Source organism: Gadus morhua, chromosome 4 (assembly GCF_902167405.1).
Source record: "Gadus morhua chromosome 4, gadMor3.0, whole genome shotgun sequence".
Taxonomy (NCBI): domain Eukaryota; kingdom Metazoa; phylum Chordata; class Actinopteri; order Gadiformes; family Gadidae; genus Gadus; species Gadus morhua.
Window position 1 is genome coordinate 8912249 of NC_044051.1, and position 19834 is coordinate 8932082.

The following is a 19834-nucleotide window of genomic DNA, read 5'->3' on the forward strand; positions in this document are numbered from 1 at the left end:
CACTTTACTTCCCTCATCGGTTGCATTTCATCGTCATCATCGCAGCGGCGCAGCCAGTCATCGTATATGTATTAGAGCTTTGAGCTTGAGTATATCATCGCTTTTGAGGATGGAACCATAAACCTCAGTCATCGCTCGCCTCGAACTACCAACGACATCTAAACCATAAATTAAGCTGTTACCCTCAACCCTCAACCCTGTCAACAGCAGCTCTGAACTCAGTAATCAACTGAGACTATCCCAAACAGAAGCCTATCATATGGGAAACAACAGAGAACACTGGTCTGGGACATGAGCAGCAGAGCCGTGTTAAACGTTTGGATGTCATTTCAAGAACATTGATATGCTCTCTCTTTAAATGACGGTCTGACCGTTGCCTACTAAAGGATTCGGAGACGAGAATTAGACTTTAAGAACTCTCCCAAAATGTTGTTACAATCAGAACCAGGCATCTGGGTTAAATCCATGATTGCCCCAACCTTGCTTATATACTTTTTTTTTGCCTTATACAAAATAACTTAATTCAAAACACAATCTATGAATGAAGTTCAATTATTTAGTCAAAAGCTACTGGTTTGACAATTTCAATTTACCCATTTACCATATTGTTTGACTGTGACACCAACATTTCTAATCAGTTGCTTTACTTTCTTGGTGGTAAAATGACCTTCTCACACAAACAGAACATACGATATATACATTTTTAGTGTATCTAGAATTTTAACAATAACATGTTTTTATCATCATGTTGCTTACTGCTAACCACTTATTACTACTATTAGGTCAATCACTTTTAATTCATTCCAAACAAACCTCTTTTCATCCATGCTGTTTTAGGCCTTTACTGATCTCAGTCTAGTGTACTTGTTCCTTTGGACTACATTTGTGTTCAAAAGGTGATCAATAACAATGTCTACAGAAAATGAGAAAATGATTTACCTTGGTCCAATTATTTATTTCAGGACTTTTTTTTGTTGTGAACAAAATGTAAAAAACAAATCATAAACACATATTGAAACAATGTTTACTAGTTTGTATTCACAATGCAAATCTGTAATGCCAGTTAAACATTGGCAAAATATATAGGTTACATTCCACTTCCTCTTCCTTACATTCAGCCCTTAAACTACAATAGTCTCAAAAGTTTCAAATCCAGTGTGACCGAATATTGTGACTTTTAAACAGATCAGCCGATCTATCTTGGTGGACGGACAAACCCAATGATGTCACATAGGTTACATTTCGGAATGGATGTTTAATGGCTAATCAAACCTCACGGCTGGGGATGAAACAAGGGCAATTTCAACTGGCATTGCTCCCCAAGGGGACTCCCAAGTTCAGCGCACACTCTGGGACATGTGCAGGGGGGTAAGCATTTCCTCGAAGATGGCTCCCTTCACGTTGGAGCCTCTCAGGTTGGCCTCCTGAAGGTCACAACCCGACAGGTCACAGTTCTGTGGGAAATAAAATATTAGAATATTAAAAAAGGCTTCTCTTGTTGTGCTAGGAGGTCTCCGTGCACTATTGGCAGGCACAGATCTAAATGTTCCCTATTTGAAGCAAACAAAGAAATTTGGTACACGGTTACAGGAAATTAGATGGCGTATCACAAAGAGGATGAACACATTTGAACACACAGCGACTACCAAGTGCTGAACGGTAACAGGCCAAAACAGAAAGGCAAAAATCAAATACATGCAGGAAAAAGTATACTAGCTTGGTGTTTGTGTGAGGTCCGCGTGGTTCTGGTGGTAGAGCGGGTTAGCTTAACTGTATGGTTGCTAGTTTGAGTTTATGCTCCTAGCTGAATGTCGAGGGGTCAATGAGCAAGACACCTCCCCCTAACTTCTCCCGACAAGATGGCTGTCGCCTTGCATGGTTGATTCCGCCGTTGTGAATTTGTGTATTTTAGATAAAAACCTCTGCTAAGTGCCATAAATGTAAATGTGTGTGTGGGTGGGGGGGGTAGGGTTCTTAGTGTGTTCTATACCTCCAGGTCCGTGCCCGCTAGGGTAGCCCCCCTCAGGTTGCAGTTCTTCAGCTTGGCGTTCTTCAGCGTGGCGACCCTGAGGTTGATCCCCGTCATCTGGCTCCCCTCCATGTCCACACCTTTTAGATTAGCCCCTGGGATAATCACAAATCTCACTTACCTACTTTTTGAAAACAAAGTACTCGGTGTGTGTGACTGTGTGTGTGACTGTGTGTGTGTGTGTGTGTGTGTGTGTGTGTGTGTGTGTGTTTGTTTTTACCACCTTGTGAGGACTTGCGCTTGTAAAACTAGCCATCTTGTTAGGACCATGTGACAAAGTTAGGACCTAAATCATGGTCCTAAGAAGGATAAGCAGTGTAACAGCCTGGTAATGACCTGCTTATAAGCCTAGGGTGAAATGGCATTGAAATCTTAAAAGTCCTAAAAATGTGGTTTTTTTACAAAAATGTGTGTGTGAGGGGGGGACCGTGTTTCAAAGTGAGGACCTCTCTGGTAAATTGGTGGTACTGCAGTGTGTATCAGAATAGTGAAACCACACCCATTCCCCGCCCATATCCCTTGCCACTCCCACTACAGTTGCTCTTAACTTTAATAGAAGCAGATTTCTGTTTTTGGGGCTTAACAGCTATCACTTATGCTATTTTGCCACCAAACATATTTTATTTGATAAAATGTATAATTATTATAATTGATTATAGATATAAATATATTATATAATTTAGTTGAAAAGTTTAAGCTATTTATAGAATTCAGGAAACAATTGTTTCCATCTTGTCATACTTTATCAATGAAATTATAAAAATCGGGACTTTTTTAGATCAAAAATTATATCTGAGACCATTAAAAAATTACATTTAACATTTTACTTCTAGGATATGTTTTGTTGATCATTTATTTGGACACTACAATGTCATACTATTAGGCAGGGCTGTAGATTACGGTCAGTAATCAGTCTAGTAGGCTATTCCATTTCATAAACAGCAAATGTTTATATTGGGCTTTCATGGCATTGGTGTATGATGCCTGTCAATGGTGGTATGGTCATAGTTACATGCCGTTTCTGATGTCAACAGATTTTCAGATATCACACTAGTTGTCTACATCCCTTGATGCAATGTATGATGGACAATGGAGGCAACACTCGCCTAGTATGTAGTATGTACAGTAGGCAATTGGAAATTGCCTACAGTAAAAAAAAAGTTGAAATGGCAATTAAGATTTATTTTTGTTGGCCAAAAAAGCATCCTGGTCATGCTCTTCATGGAAATTCTGAAATATACCACGGTATGAGAAAATGACCCATTGCCCTGATAAAGCCTGTACAGGTAGGTCAAGTCAGGCACATCCCGAGCTTAATCCTCGATGCTATCCCAAACATTTATCATAATCGCCCTTTACCCTATTTGTGAAAATGCAATAAAGGCTCATTTTAATGCTTATTAGGGGTCCAGACCGCATTAGAACGGATCCTGATGGAAAACCACTACACCTAGACTCCTCAAATCTGGACTAAATTATCACAGTGAGGCTATACATTATGTAAAACATAGTTTCAGATTTGTGAAACCTTTACCCTAATTGTGAAAATGCAATAAAGGCTCATTTTAATGCTTATTAGGGGTCCAGACCGCATTAGAACAGATCCTGATTGAAAACCACTACACCTAGACTCTTCAGATCTGGACTACATTATCACAGTGAGGCTATGCATTATATAAAACATAGTTTCAGATTTGTGAAACCTTTTTTCTATTTGTGAAAATGCAATACAGGCTCATTTTAATGCTTTTTAGGGGTCCGACTGCATTAGAACTGATCCTGATTGAAAACCACTACACCTAGACTCTTCAAATCTGGACTAAATGATCACAGTGAGGCGATACATTATGTAAAACATAGTTTCAGATTTGTGAAACCTTTACCCTATTTGTGAAAATGCAATAAAGGCTCATTTTAATGCTTATTAGGGGTCCAGACCGCATTAGAACGGATCCTGATTGAAAACCACTACACCTAGACTCTTCAAATCTGGACTAAATGATCACAGTAAGGCTATACATTATGTAAAACATAGTTTCAGATTTGTGAAACCTTTACCCTATTTGTGAAAATGCAATACTGGCTCATTTTAATGCTTATTAGGGGTCCAGACCGCATTAGAACGGATCCTGATTGAAAACCACTACACCTAGACTCTTCAAATCTGGACTAAATTATCACAGTGAGGCTATACATTATATAAAACATAGTTTCAGAATTGTGAAACCTTTTTTCTATTTGTGAAAATGCAATACAGGCTCATTTTAATGCTTTTTAGGGGTCAAGACTGCATTAGAACGGGTCCTGATTGAAAACCACTACACCTAGACTCTTCAAATCTGGACTAAATGATCACAGTGAGGCTATACATTATGTAAAACATAGTTTCAGATTTGTGAAACCTTTACCCTATTTGTGAAAATGCAATAAAGGCTCATTTTAATGCTTATTAGGGGTCCACACCGCATTAGAACAGATCCTGATTGAAAACCACTACACCTAGACTCTTCAGATCTGGACTACATTATCACAGTGAGGCTATGCATTATATAAAACATAGTTTCAGATTTGTGAAACCTTTTTTCTATTTGTGAAAATGCAATACAGGCTCATTTTAATGCTTTTTAGGGGTCCGACTGCATTAGAACTGATCCTGATTGAAAACCACTACACCTAGACTCTTCAAATCTGGACTAAATGATCACAGTGAGGCTATACATTATGTAAAACATAGTTTCAGATTTGTGAAACCTTTACCCTATTTGTGAAAATGCAATAAAGGCTCATTTTAATGCTTATTAGGGGTCCAGACCGCATTAGAACGGATCCTGATTGAAAACCACTACACCTAGACTCTTCAAATCTGGACTAAATGATCACAGTAAGGCTATACATTATGTAAAACATAGTTTCAGATTTGTGAAACCTTTACCCTATTTGTGAAAATGCAATACTGGCTAATTTTAATGCTTTTTAGGGGTCTGACTGCATTAGAACGGGTCCTGATTGAAAACCACTACACCTAGACTCTTCAGATCTGGACTACATTATCACAGTAAGGCTATACATTATATAAAATATAGTTTCAGTTTTGTGAAACCTTTTTTCTATTTGTGAAAATGCAATACAGGCTAATTTTAATGCTTTTTAGGGGTCCGACTGCATTAGAACTGATCCTGATTGAAAACCACTACACCTAGACTCTTCAAATCTGGACTAAATTATCACAGTGAGGCTAAACATTATGTAAAACATAGTTTCAGATTTGTGAAACCTTTACCCTGTTTGTGAAAATGCAATAAAGGCAGGATCAGTTCTAATGCGGTCTAGACCCCTAAACAGCATTAAAAAGTGCCTTTATTGCATTCACAAATAGGTTAAAGGTTTCACAAATCTGAAACTATGTTTTACATAATGTATAGCCTCACTGTGATCATTTAGTCCAGATTTGAAGAGTCTAGGTGTAGTGGTTTTCAATCCGGATCAGTTCTAATACAAACTGACCCCTAAAAAGCATTAAAATGTGCCTTTATTGCATTTTCACAAATAGGGTAAAGGTTTCACAAATCTGAAACTATGTTTTACATAATGTATAGCCTCACTGTGATCATTTAGTTCAGATTTGAAGAGTCTAGGTGTAGTGGTTTTCAATCAGGACCCGTTCTAATGCAGTCTGGACCCCTAAAAAGCATTAAAATTAGCCTGTATTGCATTTTCACGAATAGAAAAAAGGTTTCACAAATCTGAAACTATGTTTTACACAATGTATAGCCTCACTGTGATCATTTAGTCCAGATTTGAAGAGTCTAGGTGTAGTGGTTTTCAATCAGGATCAGTTCTAATGCAGTCTTGACCCCTAAAAAGCATTAAAATGAGCCTGTATTGCATATTCACAAATAGAAAAAAGGTTTCACAAATCTGAAACTATGTTTTATATAATGTATAGCCTCACTGTGATAATGTAGTCCAGATTTGAAGAGTCTAGTTATAGTGGTTTTCAATCAGGATCTGTTCTAATGCGGTCTGGACCCCTAATAAGCATTAAAATGAGCCTTTATTGCATTTTCACAAATAGGGTAAAGGTTTCACAAATCTGAAATTATGTTTTACATAATGTATAGCCTCACTGTGATAATTTAGTCCAGATTTGAAGAGTCTAGGTGTAGTGGTTTTCAATCAGGATCAGTTCTAATGCAGTCGGACCCCTAAAAAGCATTAAAATGAGCCTGTATTGCATTTTCACAAATAGAAAAAGGGTTTCACAAATCTGAAACTATGTTTTATATAATGTATAGCCTCACTGTGATAATGTAGTCCAGATTTGAAGAGTCTAGGTATAGTGGTTTTCAATCAGGATCTGTTCTAATGCGGTCTGGACCCCTAATAAGCATTAAAATGAGCCTTTATTGCATTTTCACAAATAGAAAAAAAGTTTCACAAATCTGAAACTATGTTTTATATAATGTATAGCCTCACTGTGATAATTTAGTCCAGATTTGAAGAGTCTAGGTGTAGTGGTTTTCAATCAGGATCCGTTATAATGCGGTCTGGACCCCTAATAAGCATTAAAATGAGCCTTTATTGAATTTTCACAAATAGGGTAAAGGTTTCACAAATCTGAAACTATGTTTTACATAATGTATAGCCTCACTGTGATCATTTAGTTTAGATTTGAAGAGTCTAGGTGTAGTGGTTTTCCATCAGGATCAGTTCTAATGCGGTCTGGACACCTAAAAAGCATTAAAATGTGCCTTTATTGCATTTTCACAAATAGGGTAAAGGTTTCACAAATCTGAAACTATGTTTTACATAATGTTTAGCCTCACTGTGATAATTTAGTCCAGATTTGAAGAGTCTAGGTGTAGTGGTCTTCAATCACGACCGTTTTAAGGTGGACCAGCAATTGCCGAATCGGATGCTGCGAATCGGATGCCAACTTCAGCGTCGTGGGCACGGGCCCAAGTGCCCTTATGGACAATCCGGCCCTGACAGGATAGAATAGTATTTGATCCAAGTACTCTGGCCAAGGTTTTTAAAAAGGTGCACACTAGGAAGAACAGTGGGCCAGACATGAACAACACAGTCTCACTCTGAGAACTTCAAATAACGACTGTTGGCAAAGGCACTTTAGCGTCGGTCGCTGACGGGAAAGGTACCCTTCGGCGGCGTCGGAGAGGGGGTTAAATTCACTACAATGTAATGCCATCCCTGGCAATGTTTGACGTTCAGAGCGGGTGCTCCAGCAGCCCATTCACTCCTGTATTAACCCGACTACATCTCTAGACACTGTGAGCATCTTTCCTATTGGATAGTTTTTAGGATATTTTTCTGTGAAAGTGGCGGACATACTTTATATTCTGGGAGGAAAATATGATATATTAGTATAGTTACACCATTAAATGTGTTTATGTAAACATTTTAGCGAGAAATTTACATTTTACTTTCATAATCTTCGCTCGGTGAATGTGAAGGATGTTTGGTTGGATAGTTATGACGAAGAATATTTTAGGTCTCCAAAGAAATATAATAACATGGTTGCTATGATGGTTGCTATGGACACTGAAACCAGCAGCTCGCATGCCGTTTAAATCATGGCTGTATCATTGTCTTTGCTGATAATGTTATTTTATGTAACTGTGTAATGATGTTATTTTATTTATCAACTTTAAAAAAGACTTTACGCCCTGAAAGAGAAGATAATTCATAAATAAATATGTTAATTTATTTATTATATACGGAGACCACTGGACATCCTCGAAGCAACAAGAATGGTCTATTAAATTCAAGATGGGAGTATAGGGTTATAGTGCCATATATTTGAGTGCCGAATTTCATTCATAGAATTTCAGATAATTGAATAAAAGCTATGGTCTACTCATAATATTATAACTAAATAAATGTAGATTTATATTTATAATATATATTTTAATATTTAAACAATTAAATACAATAACGGCTTTAAACATGTTACATGCCAACGTTTTTTAGCCTTTTCTTTTCAATGGGCCTGCGTCTACGTCACGACCACTTTCATGGTTGCTATGGTGGTTGCCTGTCCGGTGGCTTGTTACGTCACTCTGAGAGACGCGCATGGACAGATTTTATAGTGACACAGCATATAACCTATTCTTGAAAGCAAAACACCAAGCTCATTGATTTAAAGAGGCAGGGTTATTTGAAACAATTAATTAAATATGTGTGAGAGGTCATTCCTCCTCCTGAGTGTGCTTCCTATTTATGTCTAGTGTACGCCCCCCCCCCCCCCCCCCCAAACTCCCTTTTGGATATGGAGAATTTTTGCCAGGTCCCAGTGGTGGTGGTGTCATATATATGAAAGAGGGCATTCAATTATACTACAATGATCAATTAGGAGGTTGAAGCCCTAAAGGAATGGATGCAACAGGTGACTGAGTCGAGGACAAGTAAGCTATAGACCCGGGGTCTCTTTTATATCAAAAGCAGAAGATTTAGTTTATTGCTCAGAATGATAATGTGAATATTCTAGAAATGTCTCGATATCAACTTTCGTCTCGACACTTCTGCTGCAGCCGCTTAATTAACCCATTTATGCCTAAAACGCCTGCTAAAACGCCTTCTAAAATCCTATGCTATTCTAGGAAAAAGAACCTCATTTCCTGAGGGTTTTCTGAGAAAATAGTAAGAATTGTCAACGTCTACATAAACCTTAATATCTAAGCCTCTGGAGCACCTAGAAACATGAAATAAAAAGCATTGCAAAGGTAAGAACTACAGGTTTTATTAAAACATGCTCCCTGAGCACAACCATAACAGCAACATTTTAAAAACATTCTCAAAACAAGATTAAGAAGAAAAAACAGTATAAATCAATGATATAAAATACAACAAATAACATTTTAACCAAAGCATTGTAAAGGCACACCCCTGACCTGCAGATCCAGCAACAACTTCACGCTGGTGTAAAAGTTGTCCATGTAAACACACAAGTTTGACCCAAAATACGGTTTAGCCAGGTCTGACACAATCCGGTAAGCCAGGCCTGTCTCGGTCTTGCCTGCAATGGCCCCCGTGTAAACTTGAAAATTGTTTACGTAGCCTGTATTGCTCTCTGCCATGACCCACACCTTTATCCCCCACTTCACCGGCTTCATGGGGAGGTACTGCCGGAAGGCAAGGCGTCCCTTGTATTTTACCATGGAATCATCCACGCTCACAAACCCATTGACCTCATAGAGGGCCTGGAACTGATGCAAGAGGAGGTCCATGAACCGCTGGATCTTCCACAGCTTATCGGATTTATCCAAGGCAGGGTCCAAGTTATCTTCTAGATGGAGATATCTGAAAATGCATATATGACAAAGAATTTGAGCCTGACATTTATTTCCATCATTGTGTTTATTTGTATTATGTTATTTATAGTATTTATATTCATAATTGTATTACTATTTATTCATTATTCCATTATTGTATTTATAACTAACATCATTGTATTTATTCAATATCAACCCATCATCACCATTAGTAATTGCTATAGCACCACTATCATTACTGGCCATTCCGTTTTCTAAGAGAAGAGAACGGAACTCGGAAGAGAGCACAAGAAAAGAAAACATAAATATTTACCTCCAGATCATGTCGAAACGGTGCCTTGACATTTGTTTGGTAGAGCCACTTAGTTTGCCTCCAGTAATCGCGGCGTGCTGGTAGCTTTAAAATTCCAAAGCAAAGATACAGCCCGAGGAATGTTTTCATTTCTGTTTTCGGGACCGGGGTCCACTTGAGGTCGTGGGGGTCTGAGCTCGTACCTGTTGCGCGTACCGATTCGTTTCGGTCAATAACGTGTCCCACAGCTGATCGGTAAAGATCCTGGAAAACACATCGAGTGGGCTAGCATCCAAGGGGATCGGTTGTTTCACCCCCGGTGTGCGAGAGAATGTCTTTGTTTTCCGAGGCTGGTAATTGCCGGTTCTCCAGTCCCCCTGGAATCCCCGAAAGTCATCCTCCTCCTCTCCTTCGGTGTCCAAAGATTCCCACTTCTGTGCCCGATCCAGTGGATCAACTGGCACAAAATCATTCTCGTCCTCATTCTCATACTCAAATCCCTTGAATTCTATGACAATATCACTGCCATCGCTATCAAAATCCTCCATGTTCATTGCTACTTCTCGGTCGCAAGCTAGACGCGTCGCTAAAAACAAACATAGAATATCGCGTGGCTATATGATTGATTGACGTGATTTTCAGCCAACCAAAGTTCGTTTTGGTGGTCTCCTGATCTTTACCAAAGCCTTAAGACCCACCCCATGTGTATTTTTAACCAACCAGAGTGAGTTATATGCTGCATTCGTCATGAAAACAGCACGCGTACAAAATGCTGCGCTACGCAGGAACCGGCAGGAGGGGCTATGCTGCGCTACGCAGCATAAGGCTTAAAACAAAACAGTCTCACTCCCAGAACGTTAAAATATAATCAATCCATTAGAAGTGTGAAAATATCTTCCCGGTGGCGTAACGGGGCAAACAAGGTGTCCTTTGACATCTACGTTTCGAGGCGATTGCAACGGTGCCACACATGACCATATTTGAATACGTTTCGGGGTAGTTATTAGCTGTCGATTTTGGAGGCCTTTATCAATAATAACCAGCTATAGATTTGCTTCCCGGTGGAGATTTTTGACAAATTACATGTTATTTAGCATCTACACGTTGAGCTGAGTCCAATGAGATCAAGCGCGATCTTGTACCACACCAAGATCATGTCCTAGACCATAGGTGTACCATGTATACTACATGTTAACGTTTTGCTAGAGTGTCATGCTTGGTTTCATTGGACTCAGCTCAACGTGTAGATGCTAAAAAACATGTAATTTGTCAAAAAAATATATCGGGAAGCAAATCAATAGCTGGTGATTATTGATTAAGGCCTCCAAGTTCGACAGCTAATTACTACCATTAAACATGTTCGAATATGCTCATGTGTGGCACCGTTGCAATCGCCTGGAAGCGTAGATGTTGAAGGACACCTTGTTTTCCCTCTTACGCCACCGGGAAGATATGATTGACTAATGAATTGATTCAGCTATTTTAAGAGACCGCTGTTGTGTCAGGCCGCAGCAGTCCAGGTGCAGGGGGGGAGGGGCCCTCCGACCCTCCCCTTGATGGGCCATCACTTAAAGAGCCCATGCCATTAAAATCACATTTTTCCTATTGTTTGTTAAATAACATAGGTCTGAATAAGTTAGTGAGCTGTGGTAAGTTTGAAATCTATGCAGTTTGTCTGCTGAATGCAATAGGCAATGAAAGGAATAAGGCAGAAGAAATGAGCCGATCTGGATAAGGTGACACTGTGACGTAGCGTTGTCAAATTATTATTCATGGCCCTGCCCACTTGGTTGGTTCGTAACCACCCACAAGAATTCTGAAGGAGTCGTGATTGAGCTAGTGCTAAATGCTAATACGTGTACGGTAGTTGCTTAGTTTGTAGTAACAGGCTAGTTACAGAATTTTGAATGCAATGGCAGAACGACATCGAACTACATGAACTGCGACATGCTGCCTGCCGCCGGTTGCCGCGAGGCACCACCGCCGCGAAGCACCACCGCCCGGCAGCGGGCAGCCGGGCGGTGGTGCCTCGCGCCGGCAGCAGGCAGCAGGCAGCGCACGGTTCAGTCTACTACAGATTGATGTGGAAGTGGAAGAACCAGAGACGTCGGAGAACCTGACGAAGTCCTTTGTGATTCATTATATCGTCTCGACGTTCACACAGCTTTTGGCCGTGATAATATGTATTATTTGATATAGATATCTATGTATTATATGATATTATTTAGATATAGAGCTCCAGGACTGTAACGCAAGTGTTGTACACTTACTTGTTATTTGGATAACCGTTCTGCTGTTGGTGTGATGGCGCATAACACGTCGGACTCTCGTCTATGGTATTTCTAGGACTAGACCCGTAGTGGGGGTTATCTCAGCCATGGTTGAGAATGAATTGGGGGAAAGGAACTTTGGCTTTGACTCCCTGAAGTCATGAACCACGACATGGAGGAGAAAGGCGGCCAACAATCCCTTTCTCCTCCATGTCGTGGTTCATGTAGCCTACTTCAGGGAGTCAAAGCCAAAGTTCCTTTCCCCCAATTCATTCTCAACCATGGCTGAGATAACCCCCCCTACGAGTCTCGTTGTACAAATACCATAGACGAGAGTCCGACGTGTTATGCGCCATCACACCAACAGCAGAACGGTTATCCAAATAACAAGGAAGTGTACAACACTTGCGTTACAGTCCTGGAGCTCTATATCTAAATAATATCATATAATACATAGATATCTATATCAAATAATACATATTATCACGGCCAAAAGCTGTGTGCGCGTCTAGACGATATAATGAATCACAAAGGACTTCGTCGGGTTCTCCGACGTCTCTGGTTCTTCCACTTCCACATCAATCTGAAGTAGACGCGGCCGTTTGAGATTCATAATAACCTATCGTCTGGAGGCTCACACAGCTTTTGGCCGTGATAATATATATTATATATTATATGATATAGATATCTATGTATAATATGGGTTTCTAAGAGCCATTGCGATACATCCACCGTAAACAGAACGCATGGTACCGTGGCTACAAGCTGCTCAGGGCCAGGTGATAATATATATTATATATTATATGATATAGATATCTATGTATAATATGGGTTTCTACGAGCCATTGCGATACATCCACCGTAAACAGAGCGCATGGTACTGTCAGTGGCTACAAGCTGCTCAGGGCCACACCCCCACCCCACTCCTTGACCTGCCTTGACACGCCCACCGTATACAGAGCGCATGGTAGTGGCTACAAGCTGCTCAGGGCCACACCCCCACCCCCCCTCCTTGACCTGCCTTGACACACCCACCGAAACAGCGCGTTTGGGGGAAGCTCAATGTGCGACTGTTTCGGAGTGACTGTAACTCTGCACCACGGCTGAATTTCGGGGACGTCTTTGAATACTGTGTTTGTGGCCCACTAATACCTATATTAAAGCATCATAAAATAGAATGGCATGGGATCTTTAAGGCTGAGCTGAAGGCAGCGATTCACCACAGTATTCTCCACTGCTGAACTCTGACTCACAGGCCCAGTCCAGTGTTGAAAATACATAAATTGTATTTATATATTTAATTGTATTATATATATTTATATAATAAATAAATAAAGAGAGAGAGAGATTTTCACACAACTCATATTCTGAAATAGAGAAAATAAGTGGTTAATAGTGGGATTCTAAAGGGTTAAAAAACATTCAGCCATCACTGTAATACTAAGAGCCTGCCAACAAATAAATGGTCCTTTCGTCAATAAGCCAATCAGAGCTCTCCGTGAGCAAGGTGAAAAGTTAAGAAAAATTAAAAAGACAGACAGACAGACAGACAGACAGACAGACAGACAGACAGACAGACAGACAGACAGACAGACAGACAGACTGACTGACTGACTGACTGACTGACTGACTGACTGACTGACTGACTGACTGACTGACTGACTGACTGACTGACTGACTGACTGACTGACTGACTGACTGACTGACTGGTGTCTATCAACCTAACATTACAATCTGCCGGAATTCAATGGCCTTTTGCACCTTTGAAAATGCACAAAAAGGTGTATGGTCCTAAGATGTACTATACCCATCCCCCACCCTTCATCAAAGGGCATTTTGAGCAGCTACCCTCCCCCACTTGTGGTTTGACTTGGATTTTGAAAAGTAACACTCCTCCCTTCAACTACAATTCCACATGAGACAGCAGTATTTACTACGATGGCTCATTGCATTCACTCAATAATAAAAATTTCACCAGGTTATCTCGTAATTATGAGATAATTATCTAATAATTATGAGATAGTATCTCATAATTATGAGATAATTATCTCGTAATTATGAGGGAGTCCCAGGAAGGAAACCCAAACGCCGCCGTGTTTGGGTGCATGATAGAGCTTGGATCGGGTTAGATTAAATAATCTCGGATATAAATAACAATAATCGGGTTAAATAACTTCACATTTTGTGTCTGGTGTGTTTCCAGCATTCGTAGTGTTGATCAGCAGAGAAATAGTCCGCCAAGACGTTGAGGTTGCTTAGCAACCAGAGACTCTGTCCATGCAAGTGAACGGAGCGTTCACTCTTCGTCATAACTATCAAACCAAACATCCTTCACATTCACGAGCGAACATTATGAAAGTAAAATGCACATTTCTCGCTAAAAATGTTTCCATAAACGCATTTAATGGCGTAACTATGTTACTATTTCCAACCAGAATAAAGAAAGATGTCGGCCGTATGCTTCTGTGCAAGCGTCACTACTCTCTACTATCTCATAATTACGAGATAGTATCTCATAATTACGAGATAACTATCTCATAATTACGAGATAATTATCTCATAATTACGAGATAGTATCTCATAATTATGAGATAATTATCTCATAATTATGAGATAACCTGGTGAAATTTTTTATTATTGAGTGAATGCAATGAGCCATCGTAATTTACGACACCAGTAAAGGTAAGGAATTATTAATCTAATCACTTAGGCAATTTAAATCGCTATACTATCATATATATTGATTCAATTTATAATTGTATAAATTTAAAAGAAATCGATTTATTTCTGTAATGAGAACAGAGGAATGAACAGTCAAATTGCTTTCACCCTTATTGAAGAGCTTGTTTGAGTTGAATGTTCAAAATAACTGCTGCCCCTGTTTATTCACATAATATAAAAGGTGAGGCATTGTTGTAAGTTAGATAAGGTCACAAAAGTTATCTTAGGGAAATGACAAATGACTTTGTTCTAGTTAGATGATGATGCCTTGATTTGCATATGAAATCGATTTTCTGTGCTGCATTGACCAGCTAATCTGTCAGCTCTGAAGCTAGCATTAACCCAGCAAACCCAATTAACATGAGTTTGCAATATTTCCACTGCAAGCAACCCAGCAGCACCATAAAAGCAAGTGAGAAAAGTTTTGCAAAGCTAAGCATTAACCCATTGGTATGCAGCTCAGTTCTAGGATTTAATTCGATAATGTTGATAGTTGGTGGTTATGTTGCCAATGTTTGCTGACAAAGCTTGACTTTAGCATATCCTAAAATCATTATTCTGAAAATGTATTTATGTCTTTGTTGTAGAAGTCATGGAATGTAAACCAGAAGAGCTCTGCGATCAGGTACATCTCTTTAATCTGTCAGCATTTTATTTGATATGTGCCCAGATTAAGTAAATAAATCTGAGCCGACTGTACTCCATATAATGTGGCCACCTGCAACCTTTTTTAAACTGTTTCTGACTTGTGGTTTTACCACTGCTCAGGCTATTCATTAAGTAAGTGTTTCATTTTGGATTGTCCATTCCCGGGTGCCGTTAATGTAGCATTAATAATCATTTACTACTTTAACGGCACCGACAATCCAAAAACCCAGTCGAATCTAGAAGGAAAAAAGGTGTAAACGTGAGCAGCTTTTACTTCTTTGCCACCTACTGAGTTTGTTATTTACGATCATTAAAAAAAAACTGTTTTTTTCCATAGACATTTGACCGATGGACCAGGAAGCTCGGAGGCGGGACTTATTCATCAGAGGTCTATGAGAGCGGGCCAGGCACAGTTATACATAATATACATACACTTCATAGGGTTTGTGTATGTTGTTTGGTTGTTGTAAATGCTAATACATTTGTTTCAAAAGATAAAGCTTTTGTGTTAATTAACAATACATCAGAGAAAGACAGAGGTAAATGTGGAATAATATTACAGATTTAATTGGTGCCGAGTTGGTGTACAGTAATCCTTTCAATCTGACAGTTGAGAAGTGTGCATTGTTGCAGGAGCCGAAGTGACATCCAGATTAATATGAATAGGGCCCTTGTGTACATGCACATGATGAGCATCACGTCACACATCAGCATGGTTGCCACTGCTGCACACTGGTAATGTATATGGTCATACAAATGTTCACCTACAAGAACAATTACTGGGTATTCACTGCTTCCCAGTACCCACAGGTATTACACATGTAACCAAAGTAATGTTGAAGTACTAATAGTCAGAGATGTTAAACAAATGCCTATTTATGTGCAGTACAGTACAGACATTAAAGTTGTTCTAGCTATTGTGTGATTAGTGTTGATCATACAGTCAACAGCAACAGGATAGTAGGGCCTGCCTCTTCTTCCCACACATTCAGTGAAGCAGTTGGTCTCTCAACTCATTCAGCATGGATGACAGTCTTGACACAATCCTCTCCATCCATCTCCATCTCATGCCTCGTTATTGCGACATTCATGTTTTTTCCCATCTATTGAAAGTTAGGATATTAAACATGTTGCATTCTATACGGCCTGATTATGTCATTATTTAAGCTACATAGCCTAATAAGAAGCGCTAATAGGATATTTGACCAAACCACCAAACTAGTTGAGGGTTTTTTGCGTATACCTACGAGCATCCTCCAACTGCAATCTTTGGTTATTTATTTATTAATTTAGCTATATTTTAATAGTATTCTTTCTGTTCAAATCTATTCAGTGTTCCAAATTAATTGTTATTAAATGTTACATTAAGTTAATTGTTACATAAGTGTTGTTGAAATAAAATGCTTTTTAAATGTAAAAAAATCGTGGGATGTAACGAACCGTGGGTCAAAAATCGTGATGCAAACCTAATCGTGAGTTGGTTTATCGTCCAGCCCTAGTAATTAAGCATTCAAACCGGACAGAAACAGGTTGACAGAAGTAGGTACTAACTAGGTCTTACAGGTCCTAACAAAGGTGTAACATGCGCTCACACACACACACTGGTCCCGCCTTGTGGGCGGGCATTGGGGCGGGCACTGTGGTCCTAAGAAGCTGGTAAAAAAGCTCACACACACACACTGGTCCCGCCTTGTGGGCGGGCATTGGGGCGGGCACTGTGGTCCTAAGAAGCTGGTAAAAAAGCTTTTTGTATTTTTTCTTGAGTGTATACTTAATTTCAAGTGCACACATTTATACTGATTTTTTTCTGAACGCAATGGTATAATTTATATATCTCTATGTTGACTGGAAGGCATAGTCCTCAAAAGTGATGGCCCTACAGAGAGTCCTAACAAGGTGATATATACAAGACTGTGTGTGTGTGTGTGTGTGTGTGTGTGTGTGTGTGTGTGTGTTTTTTTAGAGTGTGAGATAGTGTGTGTCATCACCTTCTAGGTTGGCTTTGATTCCAGCCGGGTCTTCAAAATTGCATCCTCTCAGCGACGCCCCCTCTGCATTCGAGCACAGCATCTTCACTCCCTGGAGGTTCGCCCCCTGGTGGAGAGCGCTTGGAATTACAACAACTAGACTAGAAATAATGAGAGCTTGGGAGGAGGGGAAGCTGATGTCCCATTTATCCACCATACTGTAAAGCAATTAATGAGCTTCTAAACCTAATTAACTACTCCAGGAATTGTCGGGATAGTCTGTTTGTGGGTGGGTAAAATATACACTGAATGTGAACTATTATAAACTGGAGTTCCAGTATTATGTACTGGAAGGTTCCCAACCCACATCGAGAGAGGCGGATGAGAGGTCTGCCCGGTCCAGGTTAGCCCCACTGAGGTTAGCGTGCGCCAGATTAGCTCCGCTCAGGTTAGCCATCTTGAAGTTGATGTAGCGTAGGTCTAGACGAGAAAGATCTGCACCGCTGAAATTCAGACCCTAAAAGCAGAAAATAAAACATTTGGACTAGAATGAAGTGGTCAGCACGAGTAGCGTGTACAACGTCAACCATATCAGAGACATAGGCTTTTTCACCACACACAATAGTGTGTGTGTGTGTGTGTGTGTGTGTGTGTGTGTGTGTGTGTGTGTGTGTGTGTGTGTGTGTGTGTGTGTGTGTGTGTGTGTGTGTGTGTGTATCTAACCTGACAGCGCAGCTCAGACTTTGTTGTGGTGGCTAATAGAAACCTTATGAACTCCTTCCGGGTCAAAGGTGAGTGGTCTTGGGGCGGCTGGGAAGCCTGTTGAGCAGAGAGAGAGAGAGAGAGAGAGAGATGATGTTATGAACCTACGCTAGCATGGAACCCAACTGGCTATACATTGAGCCAAGTTTAACAAGGCATTGTTTTATACACTATCAATGCTTTAACACATGGTTTAATACTCTGAATACCTTAACATATGGTAGTATACACTATGAATACCTTAACACATGGTATTATACACTGTGAATACCTTAACACATGGTATTATACACTGTGAATACCTTAATTTGGGTCTCTAACTGTACGGCCACCTGTTCGATTCCAAAGAAACGAGCCTCCTCCAAAACACCTAAAGAGGGAGTAAAGTATTGAGATAAGATCTTATTTATGTTAATGGTTGGTTTATGGTTTATGGTGTGTGTGTGTGTGTGTGTGTGTGTGTGTGTGTGTGTGTGTGTGTGTGTGTGTGTGTGTGTGTGTGTGTGTGTGTGTGTGTGTGTGTGTGTGTGTGTGTGTGTTTAATATACCCAGTGGGTTGATGGCTTCGTTAAGGATGAGTTGTCCATGTCTCAAATAATTTAAAATGGGTTCAAAATATTCCGGACTGCGGTCTATTAGATACGCCCCTTGGCAATCCTGCTTGTTCATCCAAACACCTAAATAAATGAAGAAAGGGAGAGAAGTGCATACCAATATAAAATATATAATCATCCATGGTAAAAAAATTACATTGAAAGCACCTCATTATTTACAATTTAGCAGACACTATTTTCCCTCCCCCAATTATAAATGGCATCACCTTTGTCTCTGAACATGTGGGCCAACATGCTGTCGGGGTCTTTGTTGACCAATGTACTCCTGGGAAAGAGGAAATGCGTTACCGTTGTTCAACGCAAAATCGAAATACATAATTAACAGTCCTTTGATTGGATGCGATACCTTGTCGTGGTGAAGCACCGACCACCCACATTCAGCGTCAGCCAATCCGTGTGCGGCTGACATTTTTCAGGATCGCAAAGATCTTGCCCACCGTTTTCTACATTAAAAACAAAGACACGTTGAACTTTTTACTACACCTGATGGCAACTGATCGATAAAGTCTTCCGAGTGTTTCATTATGCAAAAATCAACGTAAACCAAAATCACTCACCCACTAAACAGTCTCCATCCGACATGTAAAGCACATCATCATCTCTGAAGGGACAGTACATTAAACAGCATATTATTTTAAATACCGGGGGAGACATCAAAAGGGAGATACGGAGGAGATGTGTTCGTTTATATCGTACCTAATTAAGGCTATATCGTCTATCAGCCCACCACTCCCGTTGTAAACGCCGGATGCTCTTATTCCCAGTTTCGTACTTGCCACAGACAACAAGTCATCCAGAGACCCGCAGACGGCCACCACCTTGCAGAAGAGAAACAGCGCTCAGTGGCAGACATGACGCGCTCCAAAGCGGAACGGACAGGTAGCGGCACGCAGTGCCTAGTATGTTGAGGTTGTGTTTACTCAGGGGATTTGAATGGGCTTGCCTTGAGTGATGAACAAAGAACCTGCAAATACATTCGCCTTTGTCCTCCCCCAGCTTACCTTTCCGTTCGACGACGTCCCTCTTATGAAGATAGTGACTCTTTTCATTGCAGATTAAAACGTTAAAATAGTGCCATTTCAAATCGGTTGATTAGTTGGCCTCTCAATGACTGTCATCGTTGTCCTTTTCCTGCAACCAGGGGACGCCGTAAAGAGCGTCACTGTGATGAGCCAATCAGCGAGACGACAGGGCGGGACTAAAGAACAGAAGTTGCTCTTCGGGTTTACTTTTCGCTGGCAT

The 19834-nt window shown here is 40.2% G+C and overlaps 2 protein-coding genes and 1 long non-coding RNA gene across 3 annotated transcripts; 1 reads left to right on the forward strand and 2 right to left on the reverse strand.

Annotated features, from left to right (window-relative positions):
* Nucleotides 1-931: 931 nt before the first annotated feature.
* On the reverse strand, nt 932-19760 carry kctd9b (potassium channel tetramerization domain containing 9b). The gene is made up of 12 exons (XM_030354082.1): nt 19594-19760; nt 19289-19410; nt 19150-19193; nt 18939-19035; nt 18799-18857; nt 18527-18655; nt 18281-18348; nt 17940-18035; nt 17584-17733; nt 17238-17343; nt 1991-2124; nt 932-1454 (listed from the first exon to the last, which is right to left on the reverse strand). The coding sequence occupies exons 1-12, from the start codon at nt 19639-19641 to the stop codon at nt 1338-1340; spliced, it is 1170 nt and encodes a 389-aa protein (XP_030209942.1). The 5' UTR covers nt 19642-19760; the 3' UTR covers nt 932-1337.
* On the reverse strand, nt 8766-10421 carry LOC115542041 (piggyBac transposable element-derived protein 4-like). The gene is made up of 2 exons (XM_030354088.1): nt 9632-10421; nt 8766-9346 (listed from the first exon to the last, which is right to left on the reverse strand). The coding sequence occupies exons 1-2, from the start codon at nt 9661-9663 to the stop codon at nt 8905-8907; spliced, it is 474 nt and encodes a 157-aa protein (XP_030209948.1). The 5' UTR covers nt 9664-10421; the 3' UTR covers nt 8766-8904.
* LOC115542042 (uncharacterized) lies at nt 14507-16389 on the forward strand. The gene is made up of 2 exons (XR_003976449.1): nt 14507-15226; nt 15587-16389. It is a non-coding gene; the product is annotated as an uncharacterized LOC115542042 (long non-coding RNA).
* Nucleotides 19761-19834: the final 74 nt, after the last annotated feature.

Coding starts and splice junctions, on each gene's coding strand:
- LOC115542041 (XM_030354088.1), bottom strand. CDS start 9,663: ATGTCAAGGCACCGTTTCGACATGATCTGGAG. Junction 9,347..9,631: donor CGTTTCGACATGATCTGGAG/GTAAATATTTAT, acceptor ATGCATTTTCAG/ATATCTCCATCTAGAAGATA.
- kctd9b (XM_030354082.1), bottom strand. CDS start 19,641: ATGAAAAGAGTCACTATCTTCATAAGAGGGACGTCGTCGAACGGAAAG. Junction 2,125..17,237: donor AATCAAAGCCAACCTAGAAG/GTGATGACACAC, acceptor TGATTATCCCAG/GGGCTAATCTAAAAGGTGTG. Junction 1,455..1,990: donor TAGCGGGCACGGACCTGGAG/GTATAGAACACA, acceptor TATTTCCCACAG/AACTGTGACCTGTCGGGTTG.